This window comes from Biomphalaria glabrata, chromosome 18, assembly GCF_947242115.1.
Source record: "Biomphalaria glabrata chromosome 18, xgBioGlab47.1, whole genome shotgun sequence".
Lineage (NCBI taxonomy): Eukaryota > Metazoa > Mollusca > Gastropoda > Planorbidae > Biomphalaria > Biomphalaria glabrata.
In genome coordinates this window covers 20,499,341-20,514,478 of record NC_074728.1, presented here as the reverse complement: position 1 = coordinate 20,514,478, position 15,138 = coordinate 20,499,341, and the positions used below count along the sequence as shown (strand labels likewise).

The 15,138-nt window shown below is 36.4% G+C and overlaps 1 protein-coding gene across 1 annotated transcript in view; it reads right to left on the bottom strand.

Annotated features, from left to right (window-relative positions):
* The window catches only part of LOC106060352 (uncharacterized), a 38,503-nt gene that overhangs the window by 2,860 nt on the left and 20,505 nt on the right, over positions 1–15,138 (bottom strand). The window contains exons 11-16 of the mRNA XM_056017456.1: positions 14,870–15,102; positions 12,697–12,886; positions 9,895–10,112; positions 7,506–7,695; positions 5,315–5,421; positions 3,253–3,487 (exon numbers count right to left, since the gene is read on the bottom strand). Of these exons, the coding sequence (XP_055873431.1) occupies positions 3,253–3,487; positions 5,315–5,421; positions 7,506–7,695; positions 9,895–10,112; positions 12,697–12,886; positions 14,870–15,102 (1,173 nt within the window). The remainder of the gene's footprint in view (positions 1–3,252; positions 3,488–5,314; positions 5,422–7,505; positions 7,696–9,894; positions 10,113–12,696; positions 12,887–14,869; positions 15,103–15,138) is intronic.

Sequence of the window (15,138 nt, the reverse complement as noted above, 5' to 3'; positions counted from 1 at the left end):
CCACACACAAAAAAGATAGGCAGACGTCAATCATAAGGAGCAAGACGTTGGTCTAGTTAGAGAGACTCGTCCAGAACCGAGACGCCTGGATGAATAATTGACTGGGAGAGAGAGAGAGGGAGAGCAGTTTATAGTGTGTGATGTCTTATATTTTGTTGGCCTCCTTCAGTGGTAGAACGACTATGGTTCATCTCACACACTTTCTCATGTGGCTGTGGAGCCCTATTATGGAGAGACACTCCCATCCACAAAAAGAGCAGGTTAAGCTGGCTTTTGCTTCGGTCTTATATACAGACTAAATAATCGTGTGTTATTATGACATATTGCCTTGCGGTGAGGACGACAGGGGTCAGAAAATGAGTAGACATGATGTACCAAAAGTCGTCTCATAATAGCGCTTTAAGTCAGTTCTAAATAAAGAGAAATGATGGTTAGGATCAGATAACTTTTCTGGAACTATTATACAGGATCAGGAACATTGACCGATGATGGGGAAGACGGCGTAGAGAATAGGAGTTAAGAGATAGGTAGATAAAAAAGTTGTAAAAGAGTTATCATTGGAACCCCTTAGTCAGTGTCACAGAAGGAAACAATAGACATTATAGTACAGTGATTTTTCAAACAGCTACGTAAACAAAATTTCAAAAATTCATAACATATAGTCGAAATACTTTTAGTCATGACAATGGCGTGAATAAAACAAGATAAAAAGTAGACATTCAACTTTCGTGTTCATATGAAACGAAACAATTTTGTGACATTTAGTTAAAATAGACAAGGAATTAGATGAAGCAATTTAGTGACATTTAGTTAGAATAGACAAGAAACTAGGTGAACCAATTTTGTGACATTTAGTTAGAATAGACAAGGAACTTGGTGAACCAATTTTGTGACATTTAGTTAGAATAGACAAGGAACTTGGTGAACGAATTTTGTGACATTTAGTTAGAATAGACAAGGAACTAGGTGAACCAATTTTGTGACATTTAGTTAGAATAGACAAGGAACTAGGTGAACCAATTTTGTGACATTTAGTTAGAATAGACAAGGAACTAGGTGAACCAATTTTGTGACATTTAGTTAGAATAGACAAGGAACTAGGTGAACCAATTTTGTGACATTTAGTTAGAATAGACAAGGAACAAGGTGAATAAATTTTGTGACATTTAGTTAGAATAGACAAGGAACTTGGTGAATCAATTTTGTGACCTTTAGTTAGAATAGACAAGGAACTAGGTGAACCAATTTTGTGACATTTAGTTAGAATAGACAAGGAACTAGGTGAACCAATTTTGTGACATTTAGTTAGAATAGACAAGGAACTTATTGAACCAATTTTGTGACATTTAGTTAGAATAGACAATGAACTAGGTGAACCAATTTTGTGACATTTAGTTAGAATAGACAAGGAACTAGGTGAATCAATTTTGTGACATTTAGTTAGAATAGACAAGGAACTTGGTGAATCAATTTTGTGACATTTAGTTAGAATAGACAAGGAACTTGGTGAACCAATTTTGTGACATTTAGTTAGAATAGACAAGGAACTTGGTGAACCAATTTTGTGGCATTTAGTTAGAATAGACAAGGAACTAGGTGAATCAATTTTGTGACATTTAGTTAGAATAGACAAGGAACTAGGTGAATCAATTTTGTGACATTTAGTTAGAATAGAAAATGAACTTGGTGAACCAATTTTGTGACATTTAGTTAGAATAGAAAATGAACTTGGTGAACCAATTTTGTGACATTTAGTTAGAATAGACAAGGAACTTGGTGAACCAATTTTGTGGCATTTAGTTAGAATAGACAAGGAACTAGGTGAATCAATTTTGTGACATTTAGTTAGAATAGACAAGGAACTAGGTGAATCAATTTCGTAACATATAGCTAAAACAGACAACAAAAGAGGTGAATATTTTTTGTGACATTTCGTTAAAACAGACAAGGAATTAGATGAAGCAATTTAGTGACATTTAGTTAGAATAGACAAGAAACTAGGTGAACCAATTTTGTGACATTTAGTTAGAATAGACAAGGAACTTGGTGAACCAATTTTGTGACATTTAGTTAGAATAGACAAGGAACTAGGTGAACCAATTTTGTGACATTTAGTTAGAATAGACAAGGAACTAGGTGTACCAATTTTGTGACATTTAGTTAGAATAGACAAGGAACTAGGTGAACCAATTTTGTGACATTTAGTTAGAATAGACAAGGAACTTGTTGAACCAATTTTGTGACATTTAGTTAGAATAGACAAGGAACTAGGTGAACCAATTTTGTGACATTTAGTTAGAATAGACAAAGAACTAGGTGAATCAATTTTGTGACATTTAGTTAGAATAGACAAGGAACTTGGTGAATCAATTTTGTGACATTTAGTTAGAATAGACAAGGAACTTGGTGAACCAATTTTGTGACATTTAGTTAGAATAGACAAGGAACTTGGTGAACCAATTTTGTGGCATTTAGTTAGAATAGACAAGGAACTAGGTGAATCAATTTTGTGACATTTAGTTAGAATAGACAAGGAACTAGGTGAATCAATTTTGTGACATTTAGTTAGAATAGAAAATGAACTTGGTGAACCAATTTTGTGACATTTAGTTAGAATAGACAAGGAACTTGGTGAACCAATTTTGTGGCATTTAGTTAGAATAGACAAGGAACTAGGTGAATCAATTTTGTGACATTTAGTTAGAATAGACAAGGAACTAGGTGAACCAATTTTGTGACATTTAGTTAAAATAGACAAGGAACTAGGTGAATCAATTTCGTAACATATAGCTAAAACAGACAACAAAAGAGGTGAATATATTTTGTGACATTTCGTTAAAACAGACAGGGAAACAGGCTAAACTATTTTATGACCTTTAATTGAGACAAAGAAAAAGATTAAACATTTTTGTGACATTTAGTTAAAACAGACACGGAAAGTGGTGAAACACATTTTTGACATTTAATTGCGACATGGATGGAAAGAGACGAACAGTTTCTGTACATTTAACTCTTTCTCTCCGTCATTATTTACTACATTCTGGTGGAATCAACGCTGGTATCGTCAGTTAGGAGAGAAAGAGTTATTAAAAACAGGACTCGCAGAGAGGCGAAACAATATTGTGACAATTTAACAGTCACGGACAAAAACGAAACAATGTTGTGAGATTTAATATAGCATAATGAAATAAGTACAATCCTATAACACTTCTAATGTCACTCGCCAGACTTGACCCACGAGAACATCCCTACCTTTGACAACGATGGTGTACTGTGCTGTGCTCACAAGGGTGCGTCCATTGTAGACGTCACAGAAATAGGTCCACCCACTCATACCCGAGCTGAGTTTGAAGCTCATGGTGGACCTGTAGTACGTTGTGTGGCATCCGAGCGCGTCTCGGGTTCTTATACTCTCGTCATCAAAAATGTTGGCACTGATGTTTAAGTTCGAGCAGGTTTCCCAAAAGTTATTCAGTCCCTTCTCGCCCTGTTTAGAAACATGAATTTTTTTATTCTGGCCCATTCTGACAAGTTGGCGGCATTAGCAATATACACAGAGGGTAATGATGTTAAATGATGATGGTGATGGCGATCATAATAATAAGGTTGATTCTGGGGATGACGATGATGATTACAACGATGAAAATAATAAAGATAAAGAAGGACGATGATAATTTAGATAATGTTGAAGGAAAACGGTGATAATTGTGATCAAAAAAAAAAAAGAAGCTTACAATAAAAAAGATAATAATGAAGATGAAGCAATGTGAAGATAAATGGTGATAACGATATTAATGGCATATTATGAAAATCGATTTTAAATAAAAGAACTTATAAATCTTTTTGGGACCCCTTAGCTATTTTCATAGTGTGTAAAGTAAAACCTTTTCAACAATTGTTCCAAGAATCAAAGTGAAACAGTAGTACAAGCATTCTTGTCTATTCGAAAAGTAACTAAAAATAGATTTAATGGCATGCTAAATATTTAGGACAAAGAGACAAGAATGAAAATAAAATCGAAAGTAAAGGGGGGGGGGGGGATGCTATGTAGCGTGTATGTGTGTGTGTGTGTTTATATGATGACGGCGGGAAGAGGTTAGCGATTGGTTGAGAATGATGCAACATAGGTGGCATTGTCATCACTTGGTCTTAGTTAGGAGAGACGACTCTAGAACGTGAGACTGAAAGGTTGTGTTATTGTAGTGAGTTAAATTATGCTAAAGAATATTATTACTAAAGTCTGCTAAAGTTATTTTATCTCATTACAATTTGATTTTGTCTAGGTTATAAATAAAAAGTTCACAAAAGGCAGTTATTGAAGTTCTATTGGTTAAGATACATTACACCTACAACGGTTTAGTTGTCTACTAGCATTTGGTGCTACAAGTCAACGACTGGTAACAACAAGTGGGAGAGGGACGTTGCTGGTAAGGTTTGCTTTACTTTATACTGTTACAAAAGGAGACATCAAGAGTCATACAGATTTTCATATATATTGAAAAACAAAACTATAAATAGCTAGATTTTTTTGTGTGTGTAATCAGTGTATAAAGAATACGTTGATAATCTATGGGTTTTTTTTTAAACGTTTATGATATTTTTATCTGTCTGTCTGGTAAAAAGTTTGTTCATTTCTCCCACACCCATTCTCGGATCAAGTTAAAACTTTGCACAGTTACAAAACATTAACTGAATAGACAATGAATTACTAGTTATTAATAATGTTTTGTTTGATACCAACGTGGAAATAACTTCTGAATTATTTAGAGATGTAGTTGTAAGTGCGGTACTTTTTCCCTTAGATACGTTTTTTTTTTTTTATTTTTTTTTTAAATATTTTGTTTGTTGTTAAATACTCCAAAGGAGCGAAGTGTTCCGTTAAAGGACACGTTTGAGAAACACTGTTGTAAATCTACAAGATAAGAAGTTACCTATCTTTAACCAAAATTAGTTCCCCTTTCAGACCTAGTGATCTCAGATGATGTTAAGATCATCTGTTTCTTTGGCCAACGGTTAACGAGCAGGGTGTCATGTACCCAGCACAACGACCAACCGCCTTCACTTTCCCTAACTAAAGTCAGGTACCCAATAGAGTAGATTGGACTCAGCGGTGCCCTAAGAATCGAAATTCATAATCCCCACTCAACCACCAAACCCCCCTTTAACAGAAATTAAGCTGGAGAATTTCCAATGCTGAAACTCCATACTTCCATTATTATGCCTATCAGCTATAAAACTAACCCTGAATGTTGGTGGGGAGGGGGGGGATTGATTTGAAACACCAATGTCTTTAAATAAGAATGACATGTCTTACTTCGTATGTGCATGTCAGAATTACGTTGTCATCATCCGAGAGCTCCGAAGTAAGGTCTGCAATTTCATAGTAGGGAGACACCTCGATTTCATCGTGGGAAAAGGTTTCTGTCGAAATAAATAGAAAAAAAAAATCTAGGTTTACAATCGAAATTTCAAACAAGGAATCTATATATATTTTACAAAGCTTATATCAACTCACTCTGTCTGTCTGGTAAAAGGTGTGTACACGTTATTTCTCCCAAACCCATTCTCGGATTAAGCTGAAATTTTGCACACCTATTTCTTTTACCTGACAACACAAGGTGACACCTTTTTTAAAAAAAATATATGATTATATTTCGCTTGTTATGAATTCCTACTCTAGTACAAACTTTTTACCATACAGACAGAGTGTGTTGATATAAGCTTTGTTAATATTATACATTTTATTATTAAAATTACGAGCTATATTAATTGAAAAGATTTACACCGAAACTGTGTTAAAATCACAAAGACATGTATGTAATCATACAGGAACAAATGATATTTTACTTCTCAGGGCCTGTCCAAACAATTGAGGGTCCCTATGCGAAATGGATTGCTCAGGGCTCAGTCTGGGTAGGAATAAGTATATTAAGAGCAAATACTAGATCAAATCTGTCTAGATTTAGATCTATGTGAAACTAGATCTTTATTTTCATTCTAATTATAGATTTATTTCTCAAGATCTAAGTATGTAAATTTAAAAAAAAATATCGCTTTGATTTTTTTTTAAAGATCGCAAATAGTTTAGATCTATATTTATACCATTCGGTGATTTTTTTTTATATTTTGCAATTTCAGGAGATTTCCATGAATTCCTGACTCCTGAGGAGGCCGCGGAAAACCCTGTTAAAAGTTATAATGGTTTAATTTAATAATTTATACCTAGAGTTATCGCGGGGACTATCTAAGTGCGGGGCCCACTGCGGCCGCACAGATTTCATTGCCCTATGGCCGGCCCTGCTTCTTCTTCCAGCGCTGCTTTTTTTGTCCTCTGCAATTAGTGTGCCAATTTTCACAGTGCGACGCCATGATTCTCTATCATGTGCTTCTGTCTCCCAGGTGGCAGGCTCAATGCTGAACGCTTTCAGAGAAGCTTTGATGGTGTCCCAGGATCGTTTCCTTAGTATCCAATATGAGTGCTTTTTTTTATTTATATGGCCATAAAGGTAGAGGCGTAGTGAGCGAAACGTGCGCCCGGGGCAATGTATTTTATTGGTGCCCACCTCATTTTCCATGAACATAACATAGAAGCATAGGCTGCGTGTGGCGCCCCTGAGAGTGGCGCCCGGGGCATCGTGATCCCCCCCCCCATTACCCCTTTACTACGCCTCTTCATAAAGGCGTCGTTTAGCGATGTGGGATTCTTCCATTTTACAGATGTGGCCAGCCCATCGCAGCTAAGACTGCTCAAAGATGGTGTGGATGCTACGCATACCCGCTCATTACAAAGGCATAGATAGACAACTGTTAGGCACCTAATTTATAGTATTATTTATTTAGCGACGCACCATAGAAGACGTTTATTGAACGGGACTAGTGACGTTTGGGATATTGTGGGTTAGAGACTGGAACATCAGTTAGCGATAGAATCCTCTAGGGTAACGACGTGTTTAGTGACAGAGACTTTTACTGTGGCCTTTTCTTAGAATAAATATCTTATGAATTGTTCATCAGTGTTGATCACATCTCTTCACTCGCTAAATAGATGGTTTGTTTATTCTGTATTGTTGATCAACTACATTGAATACACCCGAACAATAAAACTCAAACGCTTGCTGAGTAATTGATTGAAATTCAACAGTCATCTATTGTTGACCTCAAGACAGAATGAACAAGGCCATCACACAAAATTTAACACTCGCAAATACATACATACACACAATTATACATTAGCAAATACGTACACAGACACAGTCGTCAACTCATAACAACATTTACAGAAACAATGAAACATACTAATACAAATACACTAGAAATTCAAACGGTGCCAAAAACATTTATATGGAGAGTTCCCTGATTTGGAAACCGCTGCACATATCGTCTCATATATTGGTCTAGTCATCTGAACTCTCCAACATAATACTTAGAACGAGGAAGAAGAAGAAGTCCGCCAACTATGGTGCGTCTCTGTAGTAACTGTCTAACATCATACTTTACACCTTTACCTTTTGTTGTGATATTCAGTGGCTCGGAGTAGTCATATTCACAATCGTTCAAGAGCTTGACCCCACACCTGTATTGTCCCGCATCAATGCATGTTCCATCCTTCAAGTTCACTTTGATGCTATACGTTATATTTCTAGTATTTTTGGTTGAATCAAAACTGATGTTCCAATTACGTCCATGTGGAGTTAGCTGGAGACAAAAAAAAAACATATTAAAGTATTGATGAAGCCTTGCAAGTTTTGTAATTATACTCAGTACTCCAACAATAATGGATTCTATTTCATGACAGGCATGAAGCAATCTTGACAAATATACCAATATATATATATATATATATATATATATATATATATATATATATATATATATATATATATATATATATATATATATATATATATATATATATATATATATATAATTCTCTTCTTCCCTCAACAGTTTAAACGAGTAGTAAGGATAGTCCATGAGAAAACAAGAGCGGGGGGTGGGGGGTGGGGTGGAGAACACGTAGTCACAAAATAGCAGGGCAGGACCGTATCAATATCACTCTTTTTTTATTATTTCTACCTCACGTTAAAAAAAAAAGGGGGGGGGGGGAGTAATCTACTCTGTAGTAACTATCGAGGCGACAGAGCACGCTCAAGAGTTTGGACACAATGGAAAGATCACTCTTTATTTTTGCAACTCGGACAAAGAGTTTTCCTGGGTAATTTAGGAGTGAAAAAAAAGACAATTTTCGTCTGTATATGATTGGTATGAGTTTTCAAAAGATTTTAATAACTTCCGAATATTTCCAGGACTTCTTCGTATATTTTGCAATTTCAGGAGATTTCCAGGACCTCCTGTTTAATCGACAGGAGGCCGCGGGAAATATGTTAAAAGTTATAAAATGGTATTATTTAATAATTTATACACCTAAAACTAGCGTGGGTCCTATTAAAGTGCTGGGCCCACTGCGGTCGCATAGGTTGCAGTGGCCTAAGGTTGGCCCTGCAAAATAGCAGCGTATGCTACGCCGCCGGTCGACTAGTTTATTTTAATTAATAAAGTAATTAAAATAAGCCATAACTTTTACGAACATGCCTATAATGCAGTGTACTACAACGATAGCATTGGGGACCTGTTCAACACCAGAGTTGAAGTGAAACAAGCCTACATCAATGTTTCCCAAACTGTGTTCCACGAACCACTGGAATAACTAGCTAGTGGGCCACCAGGTGAATTAGTATTTCTAAAAAAATAAACAAAGTGTTCCGCTAAATAATCAGAATGTTTGAAGTGCTCCGTTAAGGAAAAAGTTTGAGAAAATTGGCCTACATGTTTTCAGCCATTTCAATATTTCACATGAGGATTCTTTTTCTACTACAGATATTTTATACTCCTGAGCTGTAAACTCATTAGCAGTCTGCATCAAAGGACAAACAAAGTATTTTTAAAATCCTTAAAAAAAAAAACAAAGCTTGTTCAACGAAAAGATCTCCGCACGTACAACTATATATTTCAATAATGTAGAAGTACTTTCCATTATTCCATATCGAACAGAATAATTAATTACCGTTCATGAAATGTTTTTTTTTTTTAATTGATTCGTGTCTTTCTATGCCAATGAATTATTTTGAAGTTTCAACTTTATCCTAGCTTTGTTGTGGGAGAAATAACGTGTACAAACCTTTTACCAGACAGACGAACAGACAGAGTGAGTTGATATAAGCTTTGTGAAAATAGCGTGCTGTTGTTTTTGTCTTATTGTTGTTTTTTTAAGCAGCTACAGTAAGTATTAGCAAATGTAAATATTAGCGGAAGAATAATGCATTTTACAGATGTCAAAGATGGTCTTACGGGACAGTGAAAGAACTAGCTGTAGTATATGTCCAGAAAGCAAACACCATGCGGAATGTGTCTTAAAATCGCTTTCCCAAACGACTTCTTTGTGGGGAGCTCCTGTGCAGAAAGCACTTTCAATGAGGTAGGGCTCAACACAAGAGAAAGACACCCGAGCTTCTTCTTCAAGGAGTTTGAAATAGACATTCACGCTGGGAAACACTAGCTCTAGATCGCACCTCGTGGCGAAAAGCCGTGAATGTCGGAGTCTAAAGATACTTCGGTATCGTACAGCGCCATGAGAATTTAAAAAGTTCTCCTTTCAGACCTTGTGGTCTATAGGACAGATAATGTAAAGGTCATCTGTTTCTGTGGCCTACGGTTAACGAGGGTGTCATGTGGCCAGCACAGTGACCAACCGCCTTTATTTTTCCCCAGGTACCCATTAGAGCTGGGTGGACTCAGAGGTGCCGAAAGATCACCAGGATTCGAACCCTGGACATCCAGTTCGGAAACCAAGCGCCCTACCGCTCGGCCACCGCCATGACACTATAAGGTACTTACATCCTTAACATTTGTTGAGTTCGCTGTATCGTACAGCGCCATGAGCACGTACGATTGGTCAGGTATTGCCTCTCTTTCCATTTTCATTTCAATGCGATTGACAACGGGCACGTTCTCCTCAAAGGTATCAGTATAGCTGCAGGTTATGATGAAGCCTTCAGATTTCTTAACTTCGGTTCTGGTAGATACTGGCATGTTAGCTTTCGGTGGGTTTCTTCCTTGAAACCAGAAAAGAAAAAAGATGACAAGATACCAAAGACAGTTTTTTTCAATATTTACTTTTAGATAAGATAATTTGTATTGGTCCAATCTAATGGAAATTCAGTTTGACTACAATTGACCTCAGCGTAATTGCTGTAACAATAACAATATACATGCAAATACGAACAACATTCACACACAAAACACATACATACTCATAGCCAGCGCTTTATAAATAGACTTCTATGTAATTCTCGATGACGAGAGATGATCTTGTATCATTCTTTCTGTTTTAGTTCTAATGGAAAGGAAACGACCAATTCGTTCATATCTAATGTAACAGTGGTTTAATGGGTGCAGATTGTCTCTAAGAATCTTGTGTTTTTCGGAAAGCCATCTTTCATGAAAAAGCTCTTCCTGAGATGGTAGCTGTGTTCGAGTGATAAACGATGCATTTTTAATTAGTCTATTTAGTCTAATGTCTTTGTGCGAGTGAAGTATTAACATACCAGCAGAAGATGGTAAAGCTAATTAGACTGCTGATGGTTGCTGTAAGAAAAGTTTAATTATTGTTTTTAACGATTTTAAATTTTCTTAGCTTTCTATGCGCGCTATCTACCAATAGAGACAGGTAGGTGGTATAAGGCAGCCCCTACAAAAGTTGCATCACAGTCGGAGGGTAAACGTTGTCTTTCATTCTGAAAAAAGAGAGGAGCTCCACAATTACAACTATATCGCTAAATAATGTAGACTTTATTTCCTTTTTTAAAATCAAGCAACATAATCACCAATAAATACGCTGAGGTTGTCAATTGTAGTAAAAATGAATTGTCATTTGATTGGATCAATAAAATTATCTTATCTTATCTTAAATAATCGACTAATCGACAGGCAGGGTGAATCAATAATGTAAAGTAAAAGTAAAGCTCCTTGTTCAGATCTTGCGATCTAAAGGTTAGACCACGTAAAGGTTATCTTTCCCATGAATAACGAGGGTGTCATGTGGCCAGCACAACGACCAACCGCCTTTACGTTTCCCCAACTAATGGCAGGTACCCATTTGAGCTGGATGTACCCAGAGACACCCTAAAGATCCCAAAATTAAAAATACCAGTCTTCATCAGGATTCGAACCCGGAACTCCTCGGTTCGGAAGCCAAGCACTTTACCGATCAGTAAAAAAAGAGTTTAAGAATAAGAAAGTCATATAAAAGCAAGACCTGATACTTCAATTTTAATGGACATTTTAAGGACATATAGTTTCTAGCCATATTACGTAGGGCCATATTACAAGATCTTCAGAGCTCACAAAGACCTTCCTTCGGGGAACAGTACTAGGAAAAAGAAGAAGAGGCAGACAGAGAAAGCGATGGGAGGACAACATAAAAGAATGGACGGGCCTGCCGTTGAAAGAGGTTCTAATGAAGACAAAAGACAGAGGGGAATGGAGAAAGACGAATCTTGCATGGTGCCCCAACGGTTCAACAGACTAAGGGATAGGTGAAGGTAAAATAGTTTCTAGAAGGTCATAGCGAATAGAAATATTTAGAATAGAAGTTTCTGGCATTCTAGAAAATACAATAAAATAACGTAGAAATTGTAGGAAAGTGAGTAAGTCGTAGTCCTAGAGTTGTTGCTGGCCCATAACACAAAGTAGTCTTTGAGTACTTTGTAATTTTCAAGCAAATATTAGTGACAGTAACTTTTATATTAAGGGCGCAATAATTCTAGTTGTTCAGTTGTATCAGTATATATATAAGTGCCATTACTTTGTGGATTTATTATTTCAATAGTTCTTTTGAGAATTTATGCCAAGTAGTGCTGTATTATGAAGTATTGAATTAATGTTTAGAAATAGTTCATTAAAATAAATTTTTAAAAAAGTCTAGAAGTTTAGGCAGACGATTTTTTTTGTGTGTGCCCTTATATATACACAAGGAAAAAATGGGTATTGTATTGTAAACACAATCAAAAATCTAAATTTGTCACAAATTAGACACACAAAAAATAAATTCACAATAAACACTGTTTTCGCTGATTTATCGGGGGACTACGGAGTTTTAATATCTCTCAATAATGTAGAAGTTGTTTCCCTTCGATAGCCAACAAAATAATTCATAATTGATAATCATTGACTAATTGTTAGGTACAATACATAGTATTTTGACTGTTGATCCGAGAATGGGTGTGGGATAAGTAACATACAAGATCATTTAAGGGGACGAAACCCTACATATTTAGCCGTATCCGTGATAACTGAAGGATTAATTTCCCTTGTATCAAACAAAATTGACTAATTGTTGTTTTATTTTAATTGTTTCATGTCTTGTCTACGCCAATGAATAAATGTGCAAAGTTTCAATTTGACACGAGAATGGGTGTGGGGGAAATAATTTTTAACAAAATCGTTACAAGACAGACTGAGTTGCTATAAGCTTTGTAAAAAAAGAAGACATCTTAACAAAAAAATATATTACCGTTATTTGAATGTGTCGATGGCTCTGTGTATATGCTCCTGTTAAACATACTTTTTACAAGACAGACAGAGCTGCTATAAGTTTTGTAAAAAAAAAAAGAAGACATCTTAACAACAAAAAATTACCTTTATTTGAATGTGTCGATGGCTCTGTGTATACGTTCCTGCAGTCGTTGTTATACCTCGTGGCGCACCTGTACAGAGCTATGTCTGAGCAACCGCCATCTTTAATGTTGATTGTAATCTGACTGAACTGTGAACTGTTGCCTCCGCCACCCAGGAACTCCACATCCCACATGCGGCCCTCAGGAATATACTGCACAGAAATATCAAGACTTAACTTTTAGCATCAGAGATATGTTGTGTGGATTCTTTCTACCGAAAATCTAGTGTTATATAAATATAATAAATACATATACATATATATGCGACCTACATTTTTGCCACATCCAGGGCAAGCATAATCATTGTCCGCCGGTGGTCGATTTTCTTTGCACCGTAAAGTTTCCCTTTTAGACCTAGTGATAACGCACTTTTGGTAAGTTTGACCTGAATCTGTTTTATTTTTATTTATTTTTATTAATCATACGAACAGCCGGGATTGAAAAGACATCCCGTAATATTTTTTGGGCATTCTTCAATGGAAGCCCTCATCCACGACCATGCATCGCCCTTTTTTTTCTCACTCAATTGAAAGGTCAGTAATGGTTAGTTTTAAACACACACACAGCTCTCTCACTTGCGATGGACCATAAAATACACAATTTGACCTGTTTTTGCCGGGTACTTAAAACTACCTAGCCCTTTTTAACGATTTCAACGCTTGCGGTTTAATTTACCCTGAACAATCTCGTCACAATACATTTTCATACAAGGAGCTGATGTGGCTGTGTGGTAAAGAGCTTGGCTTCCAAACCGAGGGGTAACAGGTTCGAATCCTGGCAAAGACTGGGATTTACAATTTCCGGTTCTTTACTCTGAGTCCACCCAGGTCTAATGAGGACCTAAGACTAGTTGGGGAAAAGTAAAGGCGGATAGTCGTTTTGATGGCCAGATGAGACTCGTTAACCGTGGGCCACAGACTTTAACATCATCTGCCCCATAGACCGCAGGTTCTGAAAGGGGCACTTTACTTTTACATGTTCATGAAGCTGAGACATATACATGTTCAGAATTTAAACTTAACTCATTAACAATGTTTCGGTGTCTACTTTTCTTTCGTTCCGGTTTAACAAAGCTTATATCAACTCAATATGTCTGTATGTCAGGTAAAACGTGTGTACACGTTATTTCTCCTACACCCATTCTCGGATCAAGCTGAAACTTCGCACAATTATTAATTGACATAGACAAAACATGAATTAATAGAAATAAAGAAGCCATTGAGACAATTATGGCTAAATTCGTTGGGCTTAGTCCTTTTAAATAATTGTTAACGCTATTTCTCCCTCAAGCATTCTCCTAACAAGTTGATACTTTAAACAATTATTTATTGTGCCTAACAAAATATGAATCAATAAACAAGAATACTTAATTAGTCAATTAATTATTGGTAATTTATTATTTCGTTTGATATCGAATAAGGAAAATAACTTGTAGATTATTGGTAGATATAGTTTTAAGGAGTATTCCCACTTTAGGTAAGCTCTTTTTTTTTTAAAGATTTTTTTTTTGTTTCTTTATACACAACTCCTCTTCCAATTTTTTTTTTCTTTACGGCATAGGCACAATTAATAAAACAAAATTGATATTTTCTATTTTCTCAGAGAATATCTGCATGAAGACACTTTTGTGTAGACAACACAGTATGAAATGTAAAGTCTATAGCATTTGAAGCACTAGTTCATTACTATAGTACTAAAGACCACTACACTTTACATATGTCTCCTACAGTGTCTTAAGCCTGTAGAATTTGAAGGCAGGGGCATAGCTAGTAATTATCCATCATTTGGGGGCCCGGGGGGTTGACGTTCTTTTGGGCCCCTGCATTTTGCATAATATTTAATATTTAACGTAAAAAACACTAATTTGAGGGCCCACCTTAAGTGGTGCCCCAGGGGGATTTTAAAATTCTCCCCCTCCTTCCCCCACCCGAGCTACGCCAGTGTTTGAAGGACTACCTCATTACTATTGTACCAAAGATCACTACACTTTACATATGTCTCCAATAGTAAAAGAGGATGGCTGTTTGGTCGTCTGGTATTCTCACCTGAGCTCTAGTCTCTATTCTAATGTTCTTCAATTCTGAAGGAGATGGCGAAACATGTTAATCACTAAAAAAATCTGGGTGGCTACTTACTGAAAGTTTCTGAAATTCTGTTGTGTTGCCAGGATCGAAGACTGCCAAATCTGTGTACTCGCTGTCTGATTCGGCCTTCCTTTGCAGCGCGAGCCAGATGAGTTGGTTCTCTGCAGTCATGTTGTCCGCTTGTTCGTCCGTGGCTTTGCAGCGAACAAAGAAATCGTTTTGTATTCCGAGGTAGTCTTTGCTTAGAAATGGCGGGTTGACCGTGGGTTGTCTGGTGTCAACACCTTTAAAGAAGCAAGAAAGATATACGCCTTACTAGT